At 71.2% G+C, this 23709-nt stretch overlaps 1 protein-coding gene across 1 annotated transcript in view; it reads left to right on the plus strand.

The window, feature by feature from the left end:
• The window catches only part of PLEC (plectin), an 86135-nt gene that overhangs the window by 18408 nt on the left and 44018 nt on the right, over positions 1–23709 (plus strand). The window contains 1 exon segment of the mRNA XM_058832298.1: positions 22481–22542. Within this exon segment, the coding sequence (XP_058688281.1) occupies positions 22481–22542 (62 nt within the window).

Consider the following 23709-nt stretch of genomic DNA (forward strand, 5'->3'; position numbering starts at 1 on the left):
CCACACTGCAGTGGCTTTGCTGGAGTCCCTCCTGATGTCCCTGCAGCTTGGAGGCTGGCCAGTGTCCTGAGTGTGGTGGCCAGCGGCTGTGGTGACCACAGTGTGGTGGCCTCCTGGTCTCCCTAGGGCTGGCTGGTGGCCACGGTGTGGTGGCTGTGCCAGTGTCCCTCCCGGTGTCCCCAGGGCTGGCCAGTGGCTGCAGTGGCTGGTGGCCATGCCACAGTCCCTCCCAGTGTCCCCAGGGCTGGCCTGTGGCCACGGTGTGGTGGCTGTGCTGGGTCCCTCCTGGTGTCCCCAGGGCTGCCTGGTGGCCACGGTGTGGTGGCCATGCCACAGTCCCTCCCGATGTCCCCAGGGCTGGCCGGTGCCCAGGGTGTGGTGGCCATGCCACAGTCCCTCCCGGTGTCCCCAGGGCTGGCCGGTGCCCAGGGTGTGGTGGCTGTGGTTAAGGTGTGGTGGCAGTGTCAGGCTCCTTCTCAGTGTCCCCAGGGCTCTGGGAGTGGCTGTGGTGTGGTGACCAGTGGCTGCAGTGGCTGGTGGCCTTGCCACTGTCCCTCCCGGTGTCCCCAGGGCTGGCCAGTGGCTGCAGTGGCTGGTGGCCTTGCCACTGTCCCTCCCGGTGTCCCCAGGGCTGGCCAGTGGCTGCAGTGGCTGGTGGCCTTGCCACTGTCCCTCCTGGTGTCCCCAGGGCTGGCCGGTGCCCAGGGTGTGGTGGCCATGCCACAGTCCCTCCCGGTGTCCCCAGGGCTGGCCAGTGGCTGCAGTGGCTGGTGGCCTTGTCACTGTCCCTCCCGGTGTCCCCAGGGCTGGCCGGTGCCCAGGGTGTGGTGGCTGTGGTTAAGGTGTGGTGGCAGTGTCAGGCTCCTTCTCAGTGTCCCCAGGGCTCTGGGAGTGGCTGTGGTGTGGTGACCAGTGGCTGCAGTGGCTGGTGGCCATGCCAGTGTCCCTCCCGATGTCCCCAGGGCTGGCCAGTGGCTGCAGTGGCTGGTGGCCTTGTCACTGTCCCTCCCGGTGTCCCCAGGGCTGCCCGGTGCCCAGGGTGTGGTGGCTGTGCTGGGTCCCTCCCGGTGTCCCCAGGGCTGCCCGGTGGCCGCAGTGGCCGCAGTGCAGTGGCCATTCCTGGCTGATTTGGGGCTGGTGTGGCCACCCGGAGCTGAGGCTGAGTCCTGGCACCACCGGCTGGCACCGTGCCAGGGGCTGCCCCCCACCCTCGGATGGGGGTCCCGGTGCCAGGGGGGGAAGCAGCTGGGGGGCTCCCCTGCCCCCCTCAGGGACAGACCCCCCCCAGCAGTGCTGGCAGGACTGGGGGACCCCCGGGGACGGGCCCCACCCGGGGGGAGCTGGGCTGAGCGAGTTTTGGGGGGCTGGACATGGGGGGCTGTACCTGGGGGGCTGTACATGGGGGGCTGTACCTGGGGGCTGTACATGGGGGCTGTACCTGGGGGGCTGTAGCTGGGGGGCTGTAGCTGGGGGGCTGTAGCTGGGGGGCTGTACATGGGGGGCTGTACATGGGGGGCTGTACCTGGGGGGCTGGGCGTGGGGGGCTGTACCTGGGGGGCTGTACATGGGGGCTGGACATGGGGGCTGTACCTGGGGGCTGTAGCTGAGGGGCTGTAGCTGGGGGCTGTAGCTGGGGGGCTGTACATGGGGGGCTGGACATGGGGGACTGGACATGGGGGGCTGTACCTGGGGGCTGTACATGGGGGCTGTACCTGGGGGCTGTACATGGGGGCTGTACCTGGGGGGCTGTACCTGGGGGCTGTAGATGGGGGCTGTACCTGGGGGGCTGTACCTGGGGGCTGTACATGGGGGGCTGTATCTGGGGGGCTGTACCTGGGGGCTGTACCTGGGGGGCTGTACCTGGGGGGCTGTACATGGGGGCTGTACCTGGGGGCTGTACCTGGGGGGCTGTACCTGGGGGGCTGTACATGGGGGCTCTACATGGGGGGCTGTACCTGGGGGCTGTACATGGGGGGCTGTACCTGGGGGGCTGTACATGGGGGGCTGTACCTGGGAGCTGTACATGGGGGGCTGTACCTGGGGGCTGTACCTGGGGGGCTGTACCTGGGGGGCTGTAGATGGGGGGCTGTAGATGGGGGGCTGTAGATGGGGGGCTGTACCTGGGGGGCTGGGCGTGGGGGCTGTACCTGGGGGGCTGTACCTGGGGGGCTGTACCTGGGGGCTGGGCGTGGGGGGCTGTACCTGGGGGCTGTAGATGGGGGCTGTACATGGGGGCTGTACCTGGGGGCTGTAGCTGGGGGGCTGTACCTGGGGGCTGTACCTGGGGGCTGTACCTGGGGGCTGTACATGGGGGCTGTAGATGGGGGGCTGTAGCTGGGGGGCTGTACATGGGGGGCTGTACCTGGGGGGCTGTAGCTGGGGGCTGTACATGGGGGCTGTACCTGGGGGCTGTACCTGGGGGGCTGTACCTGGGGGGCTGTACATGGGGGGCTGTACCTGGGGGCTGTACCTGGGGGGCTGGACATGGGGGCTGTACCTGGGGGGCTGTACCTGGGGGGCTGTACATGGGGGCTGTACATGGGGGCTGTACCTGGGGGGCTGTACCTGGGGGGCTGTACCTGGGGGCTGTACCTGGGGGGCTGGGCGTGGGGGGCTGTACATGGGGGCTGTACCTGGGGGGGCTGTACCTGGGGGCTGTACCTGGGGGGGCTGTACCTGGGGGCTGTACCTGGGGGGCTGGACATGGGGGGCTGTACATGGGGGGCTGTACCTGGGGGCTGTAGCTGGGGGGCTGTAGCTGGGGGGCTGTACCTGGGGGCTGTACCTGGGGGCTGGGCGTGGGGGGCACTGTGCGTGCCGGTGGGAGGGGGGGGTCTGTGCTGGGGGGGTCCGGGCGGTGGGACCACCCTGCCGGGGGGGCTGTGCTGCACTCATGGGGACGGGGGGACCGTCCTGGGGGGGTCCCCTGGTGTTGTTGCTGGGGAGGGGTCTCTGCTGTCCTGCGGGGCCGGTCCCAGGCGCTGCCGGGGGGGCGGTGTCGGTGCCGCAGGGGCGGGGGGCTGCGGCGGGGCGGGGCGGGCCGGGGGGGGCGGGACGGACCCGCCCCGGGGCTGCGGGACCGGCCGGCAGCGTGCGGGAGCGCGGGCGGCCATGGAGGGGGCGCGGGGCATCCACCACGAGATCGCGTCCCTCAAAGGTACCGGGGGAGGGGGCACCGGGAGGGGTCCCGGGAGCGGGCCCGAGGGCACCGGCAGCGTCCCGGGGAGGTTCCGCGTCCCGGGGAGGTTCCGCGTCCCGGGGAGGGGGGGGCGCGTCCCGGGGAGCTCCAGCCGCGCCGCATCCCTCCTGTGCCACTGTCGCAGCGCCGGCAGGAGGGCGGGGGTCACCGGGGACGCCTCGGCATCGCCCAGAGTGAGCCGGTGTCACCGGGCCCCCGGCAGGCATCGCGCTGGCGGTGCCGCGGTACCGAGCCGTGCTGCAGAGCCGGTGCGCTGGGCCGTGAGGAACGGGCCCGGTCACGGGGCTGCTGGCGGCCAGCGGTCCCTGTGTCACCGCAGCGGGCACAGAGCCACCGCGGGGCCCCGCACCGCAGCGAGCCACCGGGCCGGGCCCGGCCTGGAACCGAGCCCGGCGAGGGTCCGCATGTACCCGGCGAGAGATGGGATGCGCGCCGGGAAAGTCGTGATGGAGCCCGGGAGCCTCGGGGTGGGGGATGGACACCGGGAGCCTCGGGGTGGGATGGACATGGGCGGGGGTCGTGATGGACCCCGGGAGCTTCGGGGTGGGATGGACACAGGCGGGGGTCGTGATGGACCCCGGGAGCTTCGGGGTGGGATGGACACCGGCGGGGGTCGCGATGGTCTCGGGGTGGGATGGACACAGGCGGGGGTCGCGATGGTCTCGGGGTGGGATGGACACAGGCGGGGGTCGCGATGGTCTCGGGGTGGGATGGACACCGGCGGGGGTCGTGATGGACCCCGGGAGCCTCGGGGTGGGGATGGGATGGACCTCGGGCGTCCGGGGGTGATCCCGGCGAGGTTCGGGATGGACACCGGCAGGATCAGCAGCTGTGGCGATGCCGCCGGCCCCAGCGAGGGGATCCCGGCTCGTGTCCCCCCGGCAGAGCCCGGGCTGCGGCGAGGCTGATTTACCGTGAGAAGCGTCCCAGCGCCGGGACCCCCGCCGGCACCGGCCTCATTATGAGCCTCTGGCCGCGGTGCCCTCCGCGAACAGCCGCGGCTTTGTTCCGCCGGGCACGGGGAGCCCCGCCAGACCCAGCACTGGCACCGGCACCGGCGCTGGCACCGGCACCAGGACGGCGGCGCCGGGCCCGTGGCCAGAAGCCGCTGGCACATTTTGGGGGGCTGCCCCCCCCGCCCGGCTGCCCATGGGGCGCACAGGAGCGGGATCGGGGGGTGCCCCCAGCCCCTCGTGCTGGCAGCCGGTGCTCCCGGCGGTGCGGGCCGGTGAGCGGAGCTGCGGGGCCGATGCGGGGGGGTTCCTCCCCGGTGGGTGCGGGGCCCTGCCCGGCACGGGGCAGCTGCGGGGCGCTGGCGGCGGCCCCGCTGTCACATCGCGTTGGATCACGGCGGGCGGCGGGCGCTGACGCGGCATTTCCCGGAGGGAGCCGCCGGCGCGGCCGTGACCCCGCTGCGGGCTGGGGGTGCGGGGCCACGGCTGGGGGGGGACGCGCTCCTGCTGCCCCCATCGCTTCCCTGGAGGTGCCCCCATCGCACCCACCCACAGCCGCTCCCCATCATTTCTCATCCCTGCTCCCCTTTGTCCCCCTCCCCGCCCCCCATCACTCCCGCTCCCCCCCAGCCGCTGCCCCCTCCCACCCCGCTGGGGTTCCGGGGTGCTGTGGGGCTCTGGGGGTGGAACGTGCCGAGGTGGGGCTCAGACAGGCAGCTGATGCTTTCCCCAGGCCTTCCCTTCGAGGGGGTCTGGGCACCCCAGTGCTCCCAGTTGCCCCGCACCAGCTGTGCTGGGGCCCCGGTCGGTGATGGAGTAAAGGGAGCCCCACTCCACCACCCCTCAGGGCTGAGGGCAGGCAGGCTTGGGGAAGTTGTGCAAGTCCTGCTGGAGCCCCCGGGGTCGCACATCAGCCCCGCGGGTTTGGGATCGCCAGGGGCGGGCGCCCCACAGGCAGCAGCCCCCCATGGCTGGGTCACTGCTCCCCACCAGTAAATCCCAGTGAGCCCCGCTGTCGCTCCCAGTAGCGCCATCGGCGGGGACGGGGGTGCCGGGGGGTGTCCCTCCATTCCCCCAAGGCTGCCGGGGGGCTCCTGCTGCGGCCTTGCAGCATCCCAGCGCCCCGAGCTCCCTGCGCTTGGCCGGGGGTGCTGAGGGAGCCTTGGGGGGCTCCTCCCGTTTTGGGGGTCTGTTCTCCCGGCATGAGCAGCCCCCAGCGTGGGGGACACCCTGGCACCCCGCTTGGTCCCACACGGTTCCTCCTGCAGCGTGATGTGGGCACGGAACCTGGCTGTGCCCATGGAGAGGGGGCGTCCCCTTCCCGCGGCCCTGCCGGGGGTCCCGCTGCTGTGCCGGGGGCCGTGCTGGGGTCCCCGCGGTGCCGCTGGGGGTTGTTGGGCGGTTCTCGGTGCCGGGGGGGCTCGGGGGAGTGGCAGCTGCCGTGTCCCCAGCTGCCGGCCGGCGGGCGTGGTGTGGCACAGCTGTGTCCCGGTGTCACTGCCGGGACTGTGCGGGGTCCCCCCGGGGGTGCCGGGATAAACCGGGCCAGGAGCAGAGCAAATATTGACGTGGCCGGATGTGGCTGCCGAGCCCTGCCCGTGCCCATCCACCTGCTCGCCCCCCTGCCCGACCCCTGCCCGCGGCTCTGCCCGAACCCCCCCGGTGCGCGATGCTCGGGGGAGCGCGGAGGAGCCGTGCCCGGCTCGGGGCCTCTCCCCTCTCCGGGACCCCGTGCTCACGGTCCTCTCCCGAGCTCAGGGACAGCCGCAGGGCTCAGGGTCCCTCCCCAGGCTCGGGGTGCCCCTCCCAAGCTCAGAGACCCCCGCGGCTCAGTGTCCCCCTGGGCTCCGGGATGGCCGCGGCTCGGGGTCCCCTCCAAGCCCAAGGACCCCCCCCCCCCGGCTCAGGGTCCCCCCTGGGTGCTCCCTGGGGCCGGTCCCGGGGCGGGGGCGGGGCGGGGCCCGCGGGGGTTCCCACGCAGGAACCGGCCGGGTGGGTCGGGGCAGGGGGGGAAGGGGGAGGCGGGTCCGGCCGTGCCCCCCCCGGGCGGGAGCCGGGGCCGGGGAGGGGCCGGTGGTGAGTCAGGGCAGGGCCTGGGGCCCCCCCTGACCCCCCCGAGCGGGGGTGGAGCTGCAGCCGCTCCCGCCGTGCCGGCAGCCAGCGCCGCGCCGTGTCGGATCGCGCCGGGACGTGCCGGGCCATACTGGGCTGTACTGGACTGCACTGGGCTGCACTGGGCTGCACTGACCGCGAGCCGGGCCGGACCATACTGGGCTGGGCTGGACCACACTGAGCCGCGTCGGACCGTGCTGGGCTGTACTGGACCGTGCTGGGCTGTACTGGACCGTGCTGAGCTGCTCTGGGCCGTACTGGGCTGCTCTGGGCCATACCGGGCTGTGCTGGGCCATACCGGGCTGTGCTGGGCCATACTGGGCTGTACCGTACGGAGCGGTTCTGGACTCTGTTGAGCCGTGCTGGGTGAGCCGTAACCGAGCCCTGTGGCCCGTGCCCGGAGCCGAGCCGTGCCACCATGGTGGCGGGGATGCTGATGCCGCTGGAGCGGCTCCGCTCCATCCTGGAGCTGCTGTTTCACGAGGGTGTCCTGGTCGGGGAGCGGGACGGCTGCCCCCGGCGCACCCACCCGCAGCTGCCCGGCGTGGCCAACGTGGAGGTTCGGCGTGCCATGGCCTCGCTGCGCTCCCGCGGCCTCGTGCGACAAACGGCAGCCTGGCGACACCTCTACTGGTACCTGACGGACGCCGGCGTCGCCCACCTGCGCCAGTACCTGCGGCTGCCGCCGGACGTGGTCCCGCGTTCCCTGCAGCGCGTCCCCCGCCCCGCCGCCCCCCGGCCCCGCGCCGCCGCCGCCGCCGGTCCCCAGCGGGCGCGTCCCGCCGCCGGTGAGCGGCTGTACCGGAGGAAGGACGAGGGCGTGGGGCAGGTGGAGCCCAGCGCCGTCAGCGCAGCGCAGGGGGTGGCCCAGCCGCCCCCCCAGCCCGGCCCGGCCGCAGGTACCGATCAGAGCCCCGGGGTGCTCCTGGTGCTCTCGTGGGTGGGGGGCACTCGAGCCCCTCTGCTCCCAGGGGAGGGATGGGACAAGTCCTTCAGCTCCCCAGGTCCTTCAGCTCCCAGGTCCTTCAGGTCCCCAGGTCCTTCAGCTCCCCAAGTTCTTCAGCTCCCCAGGTCCTTCAGCTCCCCAGGTCCTCCAGCTCCCCAGGTCCTTCAACTCCCCGAGTCCTTCAGCTCCCCGAGTCCTTCAGCTCCCCAAGTCCTTCAGCTCCCCAAGTTCTTCAGCTCCCCGAGTCCTTCAGCTCCCCAAGTCCTTCAGCTCCCGCAGTCCTCCAGCTTCCCTAAGTGCCCCCCAGCTCTTCCTTGCCAAGGGGTTCCTGCAGGCCCCTGCCCTGTCTGGGGGGTTCCTCGCCCTGACCCCACAGGGACCCTCTGGGCTGGAGTGGCCCCTGGGGGATCACGGGGGGCACTGAGGTGGCTTCCCAGGGTCCCCGGGTTGGTGGGGTGACGGACCGGGCGTGTGCCGGGGAGTCACCGGTGCCGCCCTGCCGGGCTCCGCCGCGGTGCCGGGGGGAAGCCGGGCCCTGGGGGCTGTGCTGCGGGGGGATGTGCGGCGGGGTCCCCGCGCCCTGGGGAGCGGCGCTTCAGGGGGGCCATGGCGGGGAGGGGGCGCATTCCGTGGGGATTTTGCCCCCCGAGGTCCCCACTGGGCCTGGGGTGGGTCGGACAGACGGCGGCAGCTGGGGCGGGCAGCGCTGGTGGGGAGGGGGCTGCGGCTGCGGGGGGGTCCCCGCCTCCCTGGCGACACGCGATCCGACACACGATCGGCGGCAGCTGGACCCGGCGGGGGTGCGGGGCGTCCGGTGTCCCACCCCCCCGGGCGGGGCAGCTGTGGTGTCGCTCCGAGGCGGCGGCGGGGGCCCCCCCCCGATCCCCGCGGGCTGTGAGTCAGCCCGTGGCCGTGGGCAGCCGCCTCCGGTCCAAGTTTCCAGCCTGGAGGCGCCGAGCCCGGTCCCTGCCAGCGCCGTGAGTCACCGGCCGCCGGGGGGGCCGGGCCCGCGGCGCTGCTGTCCCGTGGCTGCGGCTCCTCGCGGGCAGCACCCACGTCCCGTGGGGACCGGAGGGGTTGTCCCGAGGCCTGGCTCGGGGGTCACATCTCCCGCCGGGCTCCGGGGCTGCCGTGGCTGCGCGACCCTCGCGTGGGACGCGTGGGACTGGACCCCGTCCAGTGCTGGTGCCAGCCGATCCGGCTCCAGGCTTTCCCTCCGCCCCGGCAGCCGCTGCCGGAAAACCCGGCCTGGAGTACCGGCTTGCGGGGACGGGGTCGCGCCGGCGGCCAGGGGTTGCGGGGTCCCCGCGGGGGGGAGGGGGTCCGGTACCCCCCCGTGGCCCCACTATCCCCCTGCCCGGGGGCCCGGCGTCCTTCGGCGGCGGGGCCGTGCCGGGGCTCTCAGTCCTGATGTCACGGCGACCCCCGAGGTATCGGCCGGGTGACCCGCCCCGGTGCCGGGGGGTCCGGGGGTCCTGGGGCGCCGCCGCGGTCGCCCCGTCCCGCCCCCGCCCGTGTCATGTTCTAACTCGGGCTCGGTGACGGGCCCCGGTTATTTATATCAGCGCCCGCTCCCTGCCCGCCCCCCCCCAGCCCCCGCCGCCACCGGCGGAGCCGCGCTGCGCCCTCGCTCCGCGCTCCGCACCTGTCCGCACCCTGCCCGCACCTGCCCGCACCTGCCTGCCCATGAAGGTCGTACCGGGTGGGTGAGACCGGTGGGGCTGCGGAAAGGACGGGGACGGGGGGGGGCTGGCGCCGCCGGGGCGCGTTGTCCCAGGATATAAAAAGCCGGGATGAAGGGGACACTCGGGGGGGGTGGGGGGGGGACGCGGGATGGGGGGGGGACACGGGGGGGCCCTGCCGGTGTGGCGGGCAGGAGGCGTCTCCACGCCGCGGTTCGGGAGGGGTTAAGGCGGAGCGGGCGCTGCCCCGTGGGGGCGGGCGCTGGTTCGTCCCTGACCCGCCGAGCCCGGCCGGTGCCGAGCCCCTGCCGTGTCCCCGATGGAGGACACCGGGTCCCTGTTCCCGTCGCTGGTGGCGGCGGGACACGCAGCATCCCTCGCCCTGGTCTGGTACTGGCGGCGGCAGCGGGACGAGCCGGGGGGCACCGGTGAGTTGGGCTCCGCTCGGCCCCCCCGCGCTTGGCTCGGCCCCTCGCCCCGCCCACCCGCGAAGGGGGAGCCACACGACACCTGCAGCCCGCCAGGGTGGGGGTCCTGGGGGGGTTCAGGGGGGACCCACCCACCGTGGGGTGGGGGACGAAGGGAGAGGCGTGCGGCGCTGGGTTCTGGGGGGGCTTCAGCTGCCCTGGGGGAGCATCCCGGTGGGAGTGGTACCCAAGCGGGGGGAGTGCTGGTACCCAAGGGTGACTCAGCACCGACAGAGTGTGGCCCCCCAGTGCCTCCGCCCCCTGCCCACCCCGGCACTTTTACGAGTGGAGGTCCCGGCAGGAGCTTCCTGGCGCCGAGCCGGCTGCCCAAACCCTCCCGCAGCATCCCCGTGCCGAGGCACCGAGGTGCCAAATAGTTCTGGGGACGGGTATTTGGTGACAGAGGGGGACGGGGAGCGCCGGGAGGATGCCGGTGTCCGGGGGTCCTATGAGACCCCCACCCGCAGCCCCGGCGCGGCCGCAGCCACCTGCATCCGAGCTGCCGGGGCGGCCCCGGCCCTCCCCCCGGGCACTTTCCAGGGCGTTGGCTGCGGTTTCCGTCGATCCGTGTGCGGCGCTGGGCACCGTCACGGGGCCGCCGCCGCTCGGGGATGGCCCCGCTGCCGCGGCCGCTGCGAGCCGCGGCTGCCGCTGCCGGTGCCGGTGCCAGATAAGGCGGGCAGGGCACCTTGGCCGGGCCGGAGCCCCCGCTGCTCCCGGCCGGGGGGGCCGCTGTCCCTGGCGCCGCTCCAGTCCGAAGGACACCCCCAAGGTCGCACCTGCCGGGGGCCATCATCGCTCAGCGCCGCGACCCCCCCGAGCTGGGAACTCCCGGGGGGCTCCGGCAGCATCGGCGGCTCCCGGCGGTCCCTTGGGGGCTCCGGGGTGTCCCCGGTGGTCCCCGTGCCCGGCTGCGCCACGCCGGGCCAGTGGGTTTGGTTTGGAGCGCTGGTCATGAAACCCTCCTGGGGGGAAGGGGGGCTGCCCGGTGCCCACGGTGGGCTCCCGGTGCCCATGAGGGGCTGCCCGGTGCCCACGGGTGGATTTCCCGGTGCCTGTGGTGGGCTCCCGGTGCCCATGACGGGCTGTTCCAGCTGCTGTCGGTGTCACTTGTGGCACAGTGTCAGGGCAGGTGTTTTTGGGGTGCACCACAGCTCAGGCGGAGCTCCTGTCCGTGTCTGCATCCCCGTGCCCGCGGGGCCGGGGGACACAGGGCTGGGGGACAGAGGGCCGGGGGGCAGAGAGCTGGGGGACACAGGGCTGGGGGACACAGGGCTGGGGGCAGAGAGCTGGAGGAAGAGGGTTGGGGAGCAGAGGGTTGGGGGGCAGAGAGCTGGGGGACACAGGGCTGGGGGGCACAAGGCTGGGGGGCAGAGGGCTGGTGCAGAGGATTGGGGGACAGAGGGCCGGGGGGCACAGGGCTGGGGGTCACAGGGCTGGTGCAGAGGATTGGGGGGCACAGGGCCGGGGGGCACAGGGCCGGGGGGCACAGGGCTGGTGCAGAGGATTGGGGGACAGAGGGCCGGGGGGCACAGGGCTGGGGGGCACAGGGCCGGGGGACAGAAGGCTGGGGAAGCTCGGGTGGCCGAGGCAGAGCCTGGCAGCCTGCTGGCGGCGCCGGCTGGTTTTGGCAGCAGGATGCCGCTGTTTGTTTGGCCCCGCTCCGGTTTCCAAGGCTGCCAGAGACGTGGCGGCAGTGGGCGGGTGGGGGCCCCAGAGGTTTGGGAAGCCCCCCCCGTGTCCCCCTTTCCGCTGCACTCAGCTTTTCCACCGCGCTGGCGGCTCGGGCTGTGCCAGGCCGGGAGGGTTGTTGGATGCCGCTTCTGGCCGCAGCAGTGACTCACCAGCCTCGAGGGGCCGTGGCTGGCAACCACCGGCATCCCCGGCGCGGCCCCCCCGGCACGGCCTCCGCCCCCCGGCGCTGCCTCGGGCGGCCGTGGGGAAGCTCTTCCCGGCACTGTCCCACGTCCTCCGCGGTGTAGCCCTGGGAAGCGTCCTGGATCCGTGGGGAGTGTCCCGGATCCGTGGGGAGTGTCCCAGATCCATGGGGAGTGTTCTGGATCCGTGGGGAGTGTCCTGGATCCATGGGGAGCGTCCCCGATCCATTGGGAGCATCCAGGATCCACGGGGAATGTCCCGGATCCATGGGGAGTGTCCCAGATCCATGGGAAGTGTCCCAGATCCATGGGAAGCATCCCGGATCCATGGGGAGCGTGTGGAGCCGTGGGGAGTGTCCCAGATCCATTGGGAGTGTCCCAGATCCATGAGAAGCGTCCCAGATCCATGGGGAGCGGGTTGGATCCATGGGAAGCATCCCAGATCCATAGGAACCATCCCAGATCCATGGGAAGCATCCCAGATCCATGGGGAACATCCCAGATCCATGGGAAGCATCCCAGATCCATGGGAAGCATCCCGGATCCATGGGGAGCATCCCGGATCCATGGGAAGCGTCCCGGATCCATGGGGAGCGTGTGGAGCCGTGGGGAGTGTCCCAGATCCATGGGAAGCATCCCAGATCCATGGGAACATCCCGGATCCATGGGAAGCATCCCAGATCCATGGGAAGCGTCCCAGATCCACGGGAAGCGTCCCGGATCCATGGGGAGCGTGTGGAGCCGTGGCAGCCTGCGGGAAGCGAGGCGGGCGGGGCAGGCGCATCCCACGGGACGCGTGTCCCGTTCCAGGCTCTGTTCCCCGCTGCTATCGCCGAGGCGCGGCCCCCCCGGCCCCCCCGGCTCCCCCCGGTTCCTTATCTCGGCGGCGCAGATGCGGCGCTGCCGCTGCCCTGGGGCTGAGCCGTGGGTCGGCACCGGGCCGGGCCGGGCCGTGCCCAGCCCCCGCTCCTGCTGACCCGGTTCGCCCTGCCTGCCTCGTGCCGTGCTGGCTTTGAACATCGGAGCCCCCGAGATCCCCCAAACCCACCCCGAGACCCCCGGGGTCCCCCCAGCAGGGAGGTGCCTTGCTCCAGCAGCCCCGGCAGAAGCCGGGTGCTGACACGGGCTGGCCTCAAAGCACCCCAGTGCCTCCCTGGCCGGGGGTCCTGGGCCGTGCCAGGCCGTGCCTGGCTGTGCCATGGCTGTGCCTGGCTGTGCCCATGGCTGGCTGTGCCATAGCTGGCTGTGCCTGGCTGTGCCTGGCTGTGCCATGGCTGTGCCTGGCTGTGCCTGGCTGTGCCTGGCCGTGCCATGGCTGTGCCATAGCTGGCTGTGCCTGGCTGTGCCTGGCTGTGCCTGGCTGTGCTTGGCTGTGCCATGGCTGGCTGTGCCTGGCTGTGCCTGGCTGTGCCATGGCTGTGCCTGGCTGTGCCCATGGCTGGCTGTGCCATAGCTGGCTGTGCCTGGCTCTGCCAGGCCTGGCTGTGCCATGCCGTGCCAGGCCATGCCTGGCTGTGCCATGGCTGGCTGTGCCCGGCTGTGCCATAGCTGTGCCATGGCTGGCTGTGCCATAGCTGGCTGTGCCTGGCTGTGCCAGGCCTGGCTGTGCCATGCCGTGCCTGGCTGTGCCATAGCTGTGCCATGGCTGGCTGTGCCTGGCTGTGCCATGGCTGTGCCATGCTGTGTCTGGCTGTGCTTCATTGTGCCATGCCATGCCATGCGTGGCTGTGTCTGGCTGTGTCCATGCCATACTGTGCCATGCCGTGCCTTGCCATGCCATGCCTGGCTGTGCCCGGCTGTGCCCGGCTGTGCCATAGCTAGCTGTGCCTGGCTGTGCCTGGCTGTGCCCATGCCATGCCACACCACACCACACCATGCCGTGCCGTGCCTGCTGTTTCGAGCCCCTCCAGCTTTGTGCCAGCTGCCCGCTGCTCTCTGCCCAGAGCCGTGCGGGTCTGGGGGTCTCAGCAGCGTGGCCGGGGTTGGGCTCCCCGCTGCCGGGAGCAGGAGGAGCCGCGCTGGGTGAGGCCGTGGGCTGGGTGAGTCACTGGCCGCGCTCTGGCCGCGCTCCGGGCACGGATTCCGCTGCACTCCCGGCACGGATTCCGCCGCACTCCCACCCGGACGCCGAGCGGGGCGGGGGGCACCGGGCCGGGACGCGCCATGGGCTTCTCGCTCTGCTGCTGTTGCTGCTGCGAGCCGGGAGAAGGTGAGCGGGGGGCCGGGGGGTCGGGGGGATCGGGATGCCGTGGCACCCCCCAGGACCCCCGTTCCCCTTCCCAGCACAAACTGGTCCGGCCCTGCGTGTGCTGGCGGGCAGCTCCGACCGCGGCCGGGGACAGCGGGGCTCGGCGTTGGGCACAGGGGGTCCCGGCAGCTTGGGGGGCGTCCCTGGGGACCCCCCGGAGAACGCGCTGGGGGCTGTCCTTGGCACAGGGACCCCGGTAGGGACGGGAAACCGGGAGGAACGGGCGCTGGAGCGAGCGGGGGGACAGGAGCTGCCCCCACCCGCGGGGCTCTGTGTGTGCGGAGGGGCCGGGACGAGGCTGCGGGAGATTTTGGGGTGCCAGGAGTGCAGCTCTGGCTGGTCCAGGGGGCTCCGGGCGGAGGGGCGCGGGTGGGGGGCACAGGGGGCTGCTGTGTGCCGGCTTTGTGGGGTGCAGAGTCCCGGCACGGGGGTCCCGAGTGCCGGAGGGGATGATGTCCCGTCCGGAGATCGCCCGGGGGTGTGGGATGGAGTTCCCCCTCGGATCCCTCGGGTTTCCCCGGGTGCTGCGGGCGGTGGCGCAGCCGGAGCCGCCGAGGGGAGGGCGGGGCGGAGCGGGGCGGGTCCCGCCCGTTTCCCCCCCCCGCCCGTCCCGTCCGCCCGGTGCCGCTGGTCGGTCCCGGCCGTGGGTCCGTCGTTCGCTCGGTGGATGGTGGGTCCCGTCCGGTCCCGTCGGGTGGAGCGGCGCGGCCATGTCGAGCCCCGGTGCCGGTGGGGACTGGCTGAGCGGCGGCTCCGGGCCCGAGCGGCGGCGGTACCTGAGCGCCCGGCTCTGCTGCACCGGTGACCGAGGGGCCGGGGGGGCGCGGGGGAGGGAGCGGGGGGCTCCCGGGGCGGGAGGGGAGCGCGGGGGGGGCTGGCGGCGGGGGCGCGGGAGCGGCGGGACGGGGGGGACCCGGGAGGGCGGGGGGACACCGGGAAGGGCGGGGTTTGCTCCGTTCCCCCCCCCCCCGTTTGGGTAACGCCCCCTGTGTGACCCCACCCCCCGGGGGTGAGTTTGGGGCGGGCTCAGCAGGGTGGGGGTGATTGTGTAAATGTGTGCGTGTGTTTGTTTGTGTGTGCCTGTGGTGCACGCCTGCTCGCGTGTGCGCCAGAGAGCGCTCGGGTGTGCACACCCGGGTGTGTCCGTGTATGTCTGTGTGTCCCGTGTGTCCGTGTGTGTGTCCCGTGTGTGTCCCGTGTGTGTGTCCCGTGTGTGTGTCCGTGTGTGTGTCCCGTGTGTGTCCCGTGTGTGTGTCCGTGTGTGTGTCCGTGTGTGTGTCCGTGTGTGTGTCCCGTGTGTGTGTCCGTGTGTGTGTCCGTGTGTGTGTCCCGTGTGTGTGTCCGTGTGTGTGTCCCGTGTGTGTGTCCGTGTGTGTGTCCCGTGTGTGTGTCCGTGTGTGTGTCCGTGTGTGTGTCCCGTGTGTGTGTCCCGTGTGTGTGTCCGTGTGTGTGTCCGTGTGTGTGTCCGTGTGTGTGTCCGTGTGTGTGTCCGTGTGTGTGTCCCGTGTGTGTGTCCGTGTGTGTGTCCGTGTGTGTGTCCCGTGTGTCCCGTGTGTGTGTCCGTGTGTGTGTCCGTGTGTGTGTCCGTGTGTGTGTCCCGTGTGTGTGTCCCGTGTGTGTCCTGTGTGTGTGTCCATGTGTGTGTCCCGTGTGTGTGTCTGTGTGTCCGTGTGTCCCGTGTGTGTGTCCGTGTGTGTGTCCCGTGTGTGTGTCCCGTGTGTGTGTCCGTGTGTGTGTCCGTGTGTGTGTCCCGTGTGTGTCCTGTGTGTGTGTCCATGTGTGTGTCCCGTGTGTGTGTCTGTGTGTCCGTGTGTCCCGTGCGTGTGTCCGTGTGTGTGTCCCGTGTGTGTGTCCCGTGTGTGTGTCCGTGTGTGTGTGTGTGTCCGTGTGTCCCGTGTGTGTGTCCCGTGTGTGTGTCCCGTGTGTGTGTCCGTGTGTGTGTCCCGTGTGTGTGTCCGTGTGTGTGTCCCGTGTGTGTGTCCCGTGTGTGTGTCCGTGTGTCCCGTGTGTGTGTCCGTGTGTGTGTCCGTGTGTGTGTCTGTGTGTCCGTGTGTGTCCGTGTGTGTGTCCGTGTGTGTGTCCGTGTGTGTGTCCGTGTGTGTGTCTGTGTGTCCGTGTGTGTCCCGTGTGTGTCCGTGTGTGTGTCCCGTGTGTGTGTCCGTGTGTCCCGTGTGTGTGTCCGTGTGTGTGTCCGTGTGTCCCGTGTGTGTGTCCCGTGTGTGTGTCCGTGTGTCCCGTGTGTGTGTCCGTGTGTGTGTCCTGTGTGTGTGTCCGTGTGTGTGTCTGTGTGTCCGTGTGTGTGTCCATGTGTGTGTCCCGTGTGTGTGTCCGTGTGTCCGTGTGTGTCTGTGTGTCCGTGTGTGTCTGTGTGTCCGTGTGTGTGTCTGTGTGTCCGTGTGTGTGTCCATGTGTGTGTCCCGTGTGTGTGTCCGTGTGTCCGTGTGTGTCTGTGTGTCCGTGTGTGTCTGTGTGTCCGTGTGTGTGTCCGTGTGTCCGTGTGTGTGTCCGTGTGTGTGTCCGTGTGTGTCCGTGTGTCCCGTGTGTGTGTCCGTGTGTGTGTCCGTGTGTCCCATGTGTGTGTCCGTGTGTGTGTCCCGTGTGTGTGTCCCGTGTGTGTGTCCGTGTGTGTGTCTGTGTGTGTGTCCCGTGTGTGTGTCTGTGTGTCCCGTGTGTGTGTCCGTGTGTGTGTCCGTGTGTCCATGTGTGTGTCCCGTGTGTGTGTCCTGTGTGTGTGTCCGTGTGTCCCGTGTGTGTGTGTGTGTGTCCCGTGTGTGTCCCGTGTGTGTCCCGTGTGTGTCCGTGTGTGTGTCCGTGTGTGCGTCTGTATGTGTGTGTGTGTGTGTGTGTCCGTGTGTCTGTGTGTGCAGGCCGTGTGTCCGTGTGTCCGTGTGTCTGTGTGTGCAGGCCGTATGTCTGTGTGTCCGTGTGTCTGTGTGTGCAGGCCGTGTGTCTGTGTGTCTGTGTGTCCATGTGTCTGTGTGTGCAGGCTGTCTGTGTGTCTGTGTGTGTGTGCAGGCCGTGTGTCCATGTGTCTGTCTGTGTGTGTGTGCAGGCCGTGTGTCTGTCTGTGTCTGTGTGTCTGTGTGTGTCCGTGTGTGTGTGTGTGTGTGTCCGTCTGTCTGTCTGTGTGTGCAGGCCGTGTGTCTGTCTGTGTCTGTCTGTCTGTGTGTGCAGGCCGTGTGTCTGTCTGTGTCTGTGTCTGTCTGTGTCCATTTGTCTGTCTGTGTCTGTGTGTCCATGTGTCTGTCTGTCTGTGTGTGCAGGCTGTGTGTCCGTGTGTCCGTCTGTCTGTCTGTGTGTGCAGGCCGTGTCTGTCTGTCTGTCTGTCTGTGTCCGTGTGTCTGTCTGTGTGTGTCTGTCTGTGTGTGTCCGTGTGTCTGTCTGTGTCTGTCTGTCTGTGTGTGCAGGCCGTGTGTCTGTCTCAGCTCCCCGTGCCCACCCAGCCTGGTGTGCTCCCCCCGCACCTCGGGGAGCCCCTGCCCTCCGTTCCCTCCGTTCCCTCCGTTCCCTCCGTGCCCCCTGTGCCCTCTGTGCCCATCCTCCCTGCTCAGGTCCCCCTGGTGCTGTCCCTCTCCCCGGTGTTGTCCCCGTGTCCCCGGGCCCTGCCACCCCCCGCTGCCACCCCCGGCTTGCTGCCAGTGCCCGCAGACCCCGGCGCCTCCGGTCGCTCCGGGCACGGGGCTCGAGGTCTCCCTGGTGCGCCCGGGTCCTCGGGCTGGTGCCCGGAGCCCCACGGGGCTGTGCTGGCCCGTTGTCCCGGCCCGGTGCGTGGTGGTGTCACCTGGCTGTCACCACGGCGCCGGTACAGCCCCGGTGCCCGCTCCGTGCCCGCGGGTGCCCGGCGCAGCGTCCGGGCGGGGGCGGCTCGGCGGCTCCCGGGGGTTCCCCCGGAGCCCCGAGGGTGGGAGACGCCGTGGGAGGGAGCCGGGCCGGCCCGGTGGCGTCGGCACCCGCGGGCGAGGCTGAGACGCTCCTGCCCGGCCGGCCCGGCTGGCCCGGGAGCCGCCGGAGCCGGGAGCTGCCGGGGCCGGGAGCTGCCAGGGCCGGGAGCCGGGCGCCGCCTGCCCCGGGAGCCGCCGGGGACGGTGCCAGGAGCCGCCCCGTCAGGTCTTCAAAGCGCCCGCTCTGACGCCGCCGCGTCCTCCCGGTCGGTACCTGCCGGAACCGGGGGTGCCGGTGCTGGGGGTGCCGGTGCTGGGGGTGCCGGTGCCGGGGGCGCCGGTGCTGGCGGTGCCGGAGCCGGGGGTGCCGGAGCCGGGGGTGCCGGTGCCGGGGGTGCCGGTGCGGCGATTCCGCCCCTCACCCCGGAGCCATCCCAGGCTCTCAGAACCCTCCGGTCCCGGCTCGGTACACGTCGGGAGCGGTTCGGCCAGTGCGAGCGAGGTGCCAGAGCACAGCGGTGCCACCCTTGTCACCGCGCTGGCAGTGTCACCTCCGTGTCCTTCTCTCGTCCGGTGGCTCCTTCGGCCGTGTGGCGGTAGCCGCGGTCCCGGGGAGTCCCTGCCTCCCCCGACGTGCGTCAGCAGGGCTCCCACCGCGCTCCGGGCGCCAGATGTGCCTGTGCCAGATGCGCCTGTGCCAGATGTGCCTGTGCCAGATGCGCTCTCGGCGGAAAAATGTGCGTGCCGGGGCCGGGCCCGGGCCGGTGCCGCCCGCATTCCGCGGCGGCCGCGCTGGCTCCGTCCCAGCGGGCATCGGCCCGGCCGCGGCTGCCGCTCCCTGACGGGCCCCCGCGGCCGCGCAGTGTCGCGGGTGGGTGCCGGGGCGGCTGTCGCGGGTGGGCGGGGGCCGGCGGGGCTCCCCGGGGCGCCGGAGCAGCGCGCTTGGACCGTGAGTCACGGCAGGACGGGGCACGGTCCCGCGGCCTTGGACTCCGCACTGAGGATGGGCACTGCCCGCGCTGCACGGCGGCTGTTGGGGTGCGGGCACGGATATTGGGGTGCGGGCACGGATATTGGGGTGCAGATACGGATATTGGGGTGCGGACATGGATGTTGGGGTGCTGGCATGGATGTTGAAATGCAGACTCGGATTTTGGGGTGCAGACAGGGGTGTCGGGGTGTAGACAGGGGTGTTGGGGGTGTAGACACGGATGTTGGGGTGTAGACTCGAGTGTTGGGGTGCAGATAGGGGTGTTGGGGTGCTGGCATGGATGTTGGGGTACAGACATGGGCGTTGGGGTGCAGACTCGGATTTTGGGGTGCAGACTCGAGTGTTGGGGTGCAGACACGGATGTTAGAATGCAGACTCGGATTTTGAGGTCCAGACTCGGGCGTTGGGGTGCAGACATGGATGTTGGGGTGCAGACTCGGATGTTAGGGTGCAGACAGAGGCGTTGGGGCACAGGATGAGTGCCTTAGGGCACTGACGTGTGTGTTGGGGTGCAGAGCGAGGTGTTGGGGTGCAGACTCGGGCGTTGGGGTGCAGACACGGATATTGGGGTGCAGACTCAGGCGTTGGGGTGCAGACACGGATATTGGGGTGCAGACTCAGGCGTTGGGGTGCAGACTCGGGCGTTGGGGTTCAGGCAGAGGCGTTGGGGTGCAGGATGAGTGCCCTAGGGCACTGACGTGTGTGTTGGGGTACAGAGCGAGGTGTTGGGGTGCAGACTCGGATGTTGGGGTGCAGACAGAGGCGTTGGGGTGCAGGATGAGTGCCTTAGGGCACTGACGTGTGTGTTGGGGTGCAGACCGAGGTGTTGGGGTGCAGACTCAGGCGTTGGGGTTCAGGCAGAGGCGTTGGGGTGCAGGATGAGTGCCTTAGGGCACTGACGTGTGTGTTGGGGTGCAGAGCGAGGTGTTGGGGTGCTGGCGATGCCAGGCTGGCAGCGCTCCGAGCACCCGCAGCTGCGCTTTCCCCAGCAGCTGCCGGCCCTGCCGGGGGTGACGTGGGTGGCGTTGGTGACGTGGGTGCTGCTGCCATGGGCAGGACTGCCCGCTCCGTGTCACCCCCAGGGGCTGTGCCAGCCCCTCCGGGGGTCCCCAGTGCCCCACGGGGGGATATTCCAGGGGGATGCAGCACCCAGTGCGGCACAACCCCGGAATTTTCCCCGTGGTCCCCTCCGCTGACGTTGTCACCCTCTGGGGGAGGGCGGTGGGAGATGAATCCCTGGGAATTCCATGGATTCCTCCAGCGCTGCCAATGCTCGATGCGAGAGCCCGTGGGTGCTGTGGGGCACAGGGTGGGGTGTGGAGAGCTCTCCTGGGGTGCTCGTCCGGAGCGGAGCTGCTGGTGGGGCTGGTGCGTGCGTGGGGACCCCCGGCGGAGTCTGTGGGGCTCGGTGCCCCCTCCCAGGGGTCCTGCAGCCCAGGGGGGTTGTGACCTGAACCCCCGAGAGGGGCCCGAGGGGTCTGAGCAGGGCTCCTACAGCACCAGGGCATTGCTGGGGGCTCTGGGGCGGTCCCGGAGCTGCGGGTGGTGCCAAAACCGGGACTGAAGGTTCTGGGGACCCTCTGTGAGGGGCAAGGAGGGTCTTGAGCTGGAAACCTGGGCGACCTGAGCCTGTGGAGCTTGGAAAGCTGGTGGTCCTGAGGTGTGGTGACTGGGGGTCCGACAGCCCCAGGCTGTGGGTCCCACCCTCCCCGGGCTCGTGGGCCTGAGGTGTGGGGCGGGGTCTGGCCGCCCCGGGTGAGGGGTGAGGGGTTTCTGAGCACCCCCATCTTCAGGAACGAGGGTCCCGCTCCCCGCGCTGGCAGATCCGGGGGTCCCCGCGTGTGGGACTGGGGGTGCCGGCTCCTCGTGGAGCGCCCCACGGCTGCTCCGCGCCTCCGTGTCCCGTGCCGCCTGCAGGCGCAGGGAGGGAAGGGTTAAAGCTCGGGAGTTTCCTGTGGGCAGGGTCGGGGCGTGGGGCGTGGGGCGTGGGGCGGGGGGAGAGAGCCCCGTCTCCTCCCCGGGCCGCCCCACTCGCGGCGGGACCGGCGGCGGAGCGGGAAGGGAGAGCGGCGGTGTCGGGCTCAGCATGTCCCGGCCGCGGCGCAGCTCGGACGAGGCTCCGGCCCGAACGGGCTCCGAGGACAACCTGTACCTGGCCGTGCTGCGGGCGGCCGAGGGCCGCAAAGGTACGGCCCGGGGAGCCTGGAGGGGCCGCCCCACCGCCGCATCCCCCACCCGGGGCGGTGTCCCCAGGGCAAGCCGCGGGGCAGCCCCCCAAAGCGGGGCGGGGTCCCCGGGGGACACCCCGGTGCTGGCTCCGTGTCCCCAGGGCAGGCCGTGGGGCAGACCCCCACACTGGGGTGGGGTCCCCGGGGGACACCCCGGTGCTGGCTCCGTGTCCCCAGGGCAGGCCGTGGGGCAGCCCCCCACAGCAGAGCAGAGTCCCTGGGGCACAGCCCCATGCCGGGGCGGTGTCCCCAGATTGGTGTAGCCAGGGTGGGCTGGGGCTCCGACCCCCACGCCGGGGAGATTTCTCGGGCCGGGCTGTGGGGCAGACCCCCGTGCTGGGGCGGGCTGTGGGGCAGACCCCCGTGCTGGGGCGGACTATGGGGCAGACCCCCGTGCTGGGGCGGGCTGTGGGGCGGGCTATGGGGCAGACCCCCGTGCTGGGGCGGGCTGTGGGGCAGACCCCCGTGCTGGGGCGGGCTGTGGGGCAGACCCCCGTGCTGGGACGGGCTATGGGGCAGACCCCCGTGCTGGGACGGGCTATGGGGCGGACGGCAGCAGACCCCTCGCCGCCGCCCAGCTCCATCCCCGGTGCCCGCGGTGGTTTCCTGCCACGCCCTGCCCGGCAGCCCCGGCCGCTCCTGTCCTTGTGCCTTCCCCGCGGGGCGGGCGCCGCGCTGGGGACCCCGGGGGTGTCAGAGCCGTGGGCGCGGCTGCCGGGGGTCCGGTGTAGGTGCCCCCCGCTCGGGTGCCCCACATTTCCTTCCTCCTTTCCTTCCTCCCTTCCTTCCTCCCGGCCCGGCCCGGCTGAGCGGCCGTGGACCGCGGGTTGGATGGGGCTGCGTCCCCGGGGAGCCTCGGCTGTGGGCGCTGGGTGCCGCGTGGGCAGATCCCGGCACGCTCCGCCGGGGCAAGACCCAGCACGCAGCGCCCGGCTCGCCACGGCGAGGGCAGGGGGGGCCCCGTGGCTGCCGCGGCACCGGTGGCATCGCCCCACGCCTGTGGGGTGTCGCTTCTGGCCTCCGAGCCCTCTTGGGCGCTGGCGGTGGCTCTGGGGAGCAGGGGGACGGCAGAACGGGTGCTGGCGGTGGGGCACAGGGCGCCGGGGGTTGGCGGGGTGCGGGGCAGTGGGTGCTGTGGGGGGTGGGTCCTGTGGGATCCCGGGTTCCCATCCCGATGTGTCATCGTCCCCATGCCATCCCCTAATGACAGGGCAGCGGGCAGGGAGCGCCGTGACTCACTGCAGCCCTGCTTGGCCCTGTGCCCACAGAGAAGGGTGTCCCGGGGGTGTCCCGGGGGTGTCCTGGGGTGTCCCACGGCGCTGGCAGTGCGGACGGTGCGTGGGCTCATCTCGATCCCGTACGTGTCCCACCAGGGCCCTGCCTGTGGGGCTGGAACTGTGCCGGGGTGGTGCCAGGACAAACACCCCATGGCCTGTGCACCATGGCCACCCCTCTCAGCCAGCCCAGGGCACTGCTGGGGCTCCTCACGGCACTGCCAGAGGGCTCAGGTGGGCACCTCCTCCTCTGAGCCGTCACAGAGGATATTCTGAGCCGAAAGGAATTCCAGGAGGATCACCAAGTCCAACTCTTAATTTGTCCGTACTGGGGTTGAACCTTCAACCTCGGTGTTATTGGCACCGTGCTCTGGCCAACTGATCTAATCTGGGTGCTGGGTGTTGAGGCGCTGCTGGGTGCTGGTGGGTGCTGGCACGCAGGGGCCGGTCCCCGTTAGCTGTTTCCTTTCCCCACACCCCGTGACTCACCGTGCTTCCCCAGAGCGGTTGGCTCATCATTTCCTGCGCCAGCCGTGCCCTGCGGTGCCACCGGCGGGGCCTGGTTTTTGCCGTGCCACCGTCCCGCTGCCGCTGGCTCACCTGTCCTTCTCCTCTCTTGCAGATGAGCGAGATCGTGTCCAGAAGAAAACCTTCACCAAATGGGTCAACAAGCACCTTATCAAGGTACAGGCACCGCCAGTTCTGTGGGCACCGCTGCCCCAGCAGTCCCTGGGCACCCCCAGTCCAGTGGGCACCACTGCCCCAGCAGTCCCTGGGCACCCACTGGCCAGTGGGCACCACTGCCCCAGCAGTCCCCAGCAGTCCCTGGGCACCCCCAGTCCAGCGGGCACCGCTGCCCCAGCAGCCCCCAGAGGTCCCCAGCAGTCCCTGGGCACTCCCAGTCCAGCGGGCACTGCTACCCCAGCAGTCCCTGGGCACCCACTGGCCAGTGGGCACCACTGCCCCAGCGGTCCCCAACGGTCCCCAACGGTCCCCAGCAGTCCCCAGCAGTCCCTGGGCACCGCCAGTCCAGTGGGCACCACTGCCCCAGCAGTCCCCAGCAGTCCCTGGGCACCCCCAGTCCTGCAGGCACCGCTGCCCCAGCAGTCCCTGGGCACCCACTGGCCAGTGGGCACCACTGCCCCAGCGGTCCCCAGCCATCCCTGGGCACCCACTGGCCAGTGGGTACCGCTGCCCCAGCAGTCCCCAGCAGTCCCAGGCCCCAAATCACCGCCAGCCTCAGCCCCGTGTGCTGGAACGGCTCAGGACGTGGCACTGGAGGGTCCCTGGTGCCAGCACCGCTGCCACACCCTGGTTGAGGCCCCTCAGCTGCCTCCGTGGTGGGGGTCTGCCCCCCAGGCAGGATCTGCCCTCCTGCTGCCCTCCCACCTATGCCATGGGAACGGTGCCCCTGGCACCTGGGGATGTGTCCTGTGCTTTGGGGCCCTCAGTCCTGTCCCACTCCTGCCAGTCCCCATTCCCTGGCACCCCCTGCCACAGGCAGAGCCCCACCTTGGCACCTGGCACACGCTGGGACACGGCCCAGCCCCCCCCAATGTGTGTCACATGTCCCTGACCCCGCAGTGCCATCGTGGTGCCACCACACTCTGCCCATGCTGGGTCCCCCCTCTGCTCTCTCCTAACCGCTCTCTTCTCTCTGCCCTGCGCAGCACTGGCGACCAGAGGTAGGTCCTTCCTCTCTCTCTGTCCCACTGCGCTCTTCCTCCCTGCACACCCCCTTCCCCTGCCCGGGGATGGACCCCGCTGTGGTGGGCGGGGGGTCTGACCCCTCCGTGGTGGGTGGGGGGCTCTGACCCCTTCCCGGTGGGTCTCTGCATGCCCGAGTGACGC

This window comes from Poecile atricapillus, chromosome 2 (assembly GCF_030490865.1).
Source record: "Poecile atricapillus isolate bPoeAtr1 chromosome 2, bPoeAtr1.hap1, whole genome shotgun sequence".
NCBI classification, from domain to species: Eukaryota; Metazoa; Chordata; class Aves; order Passeriformes; family Paridae; genus Poecile; species Poecile atricapillus.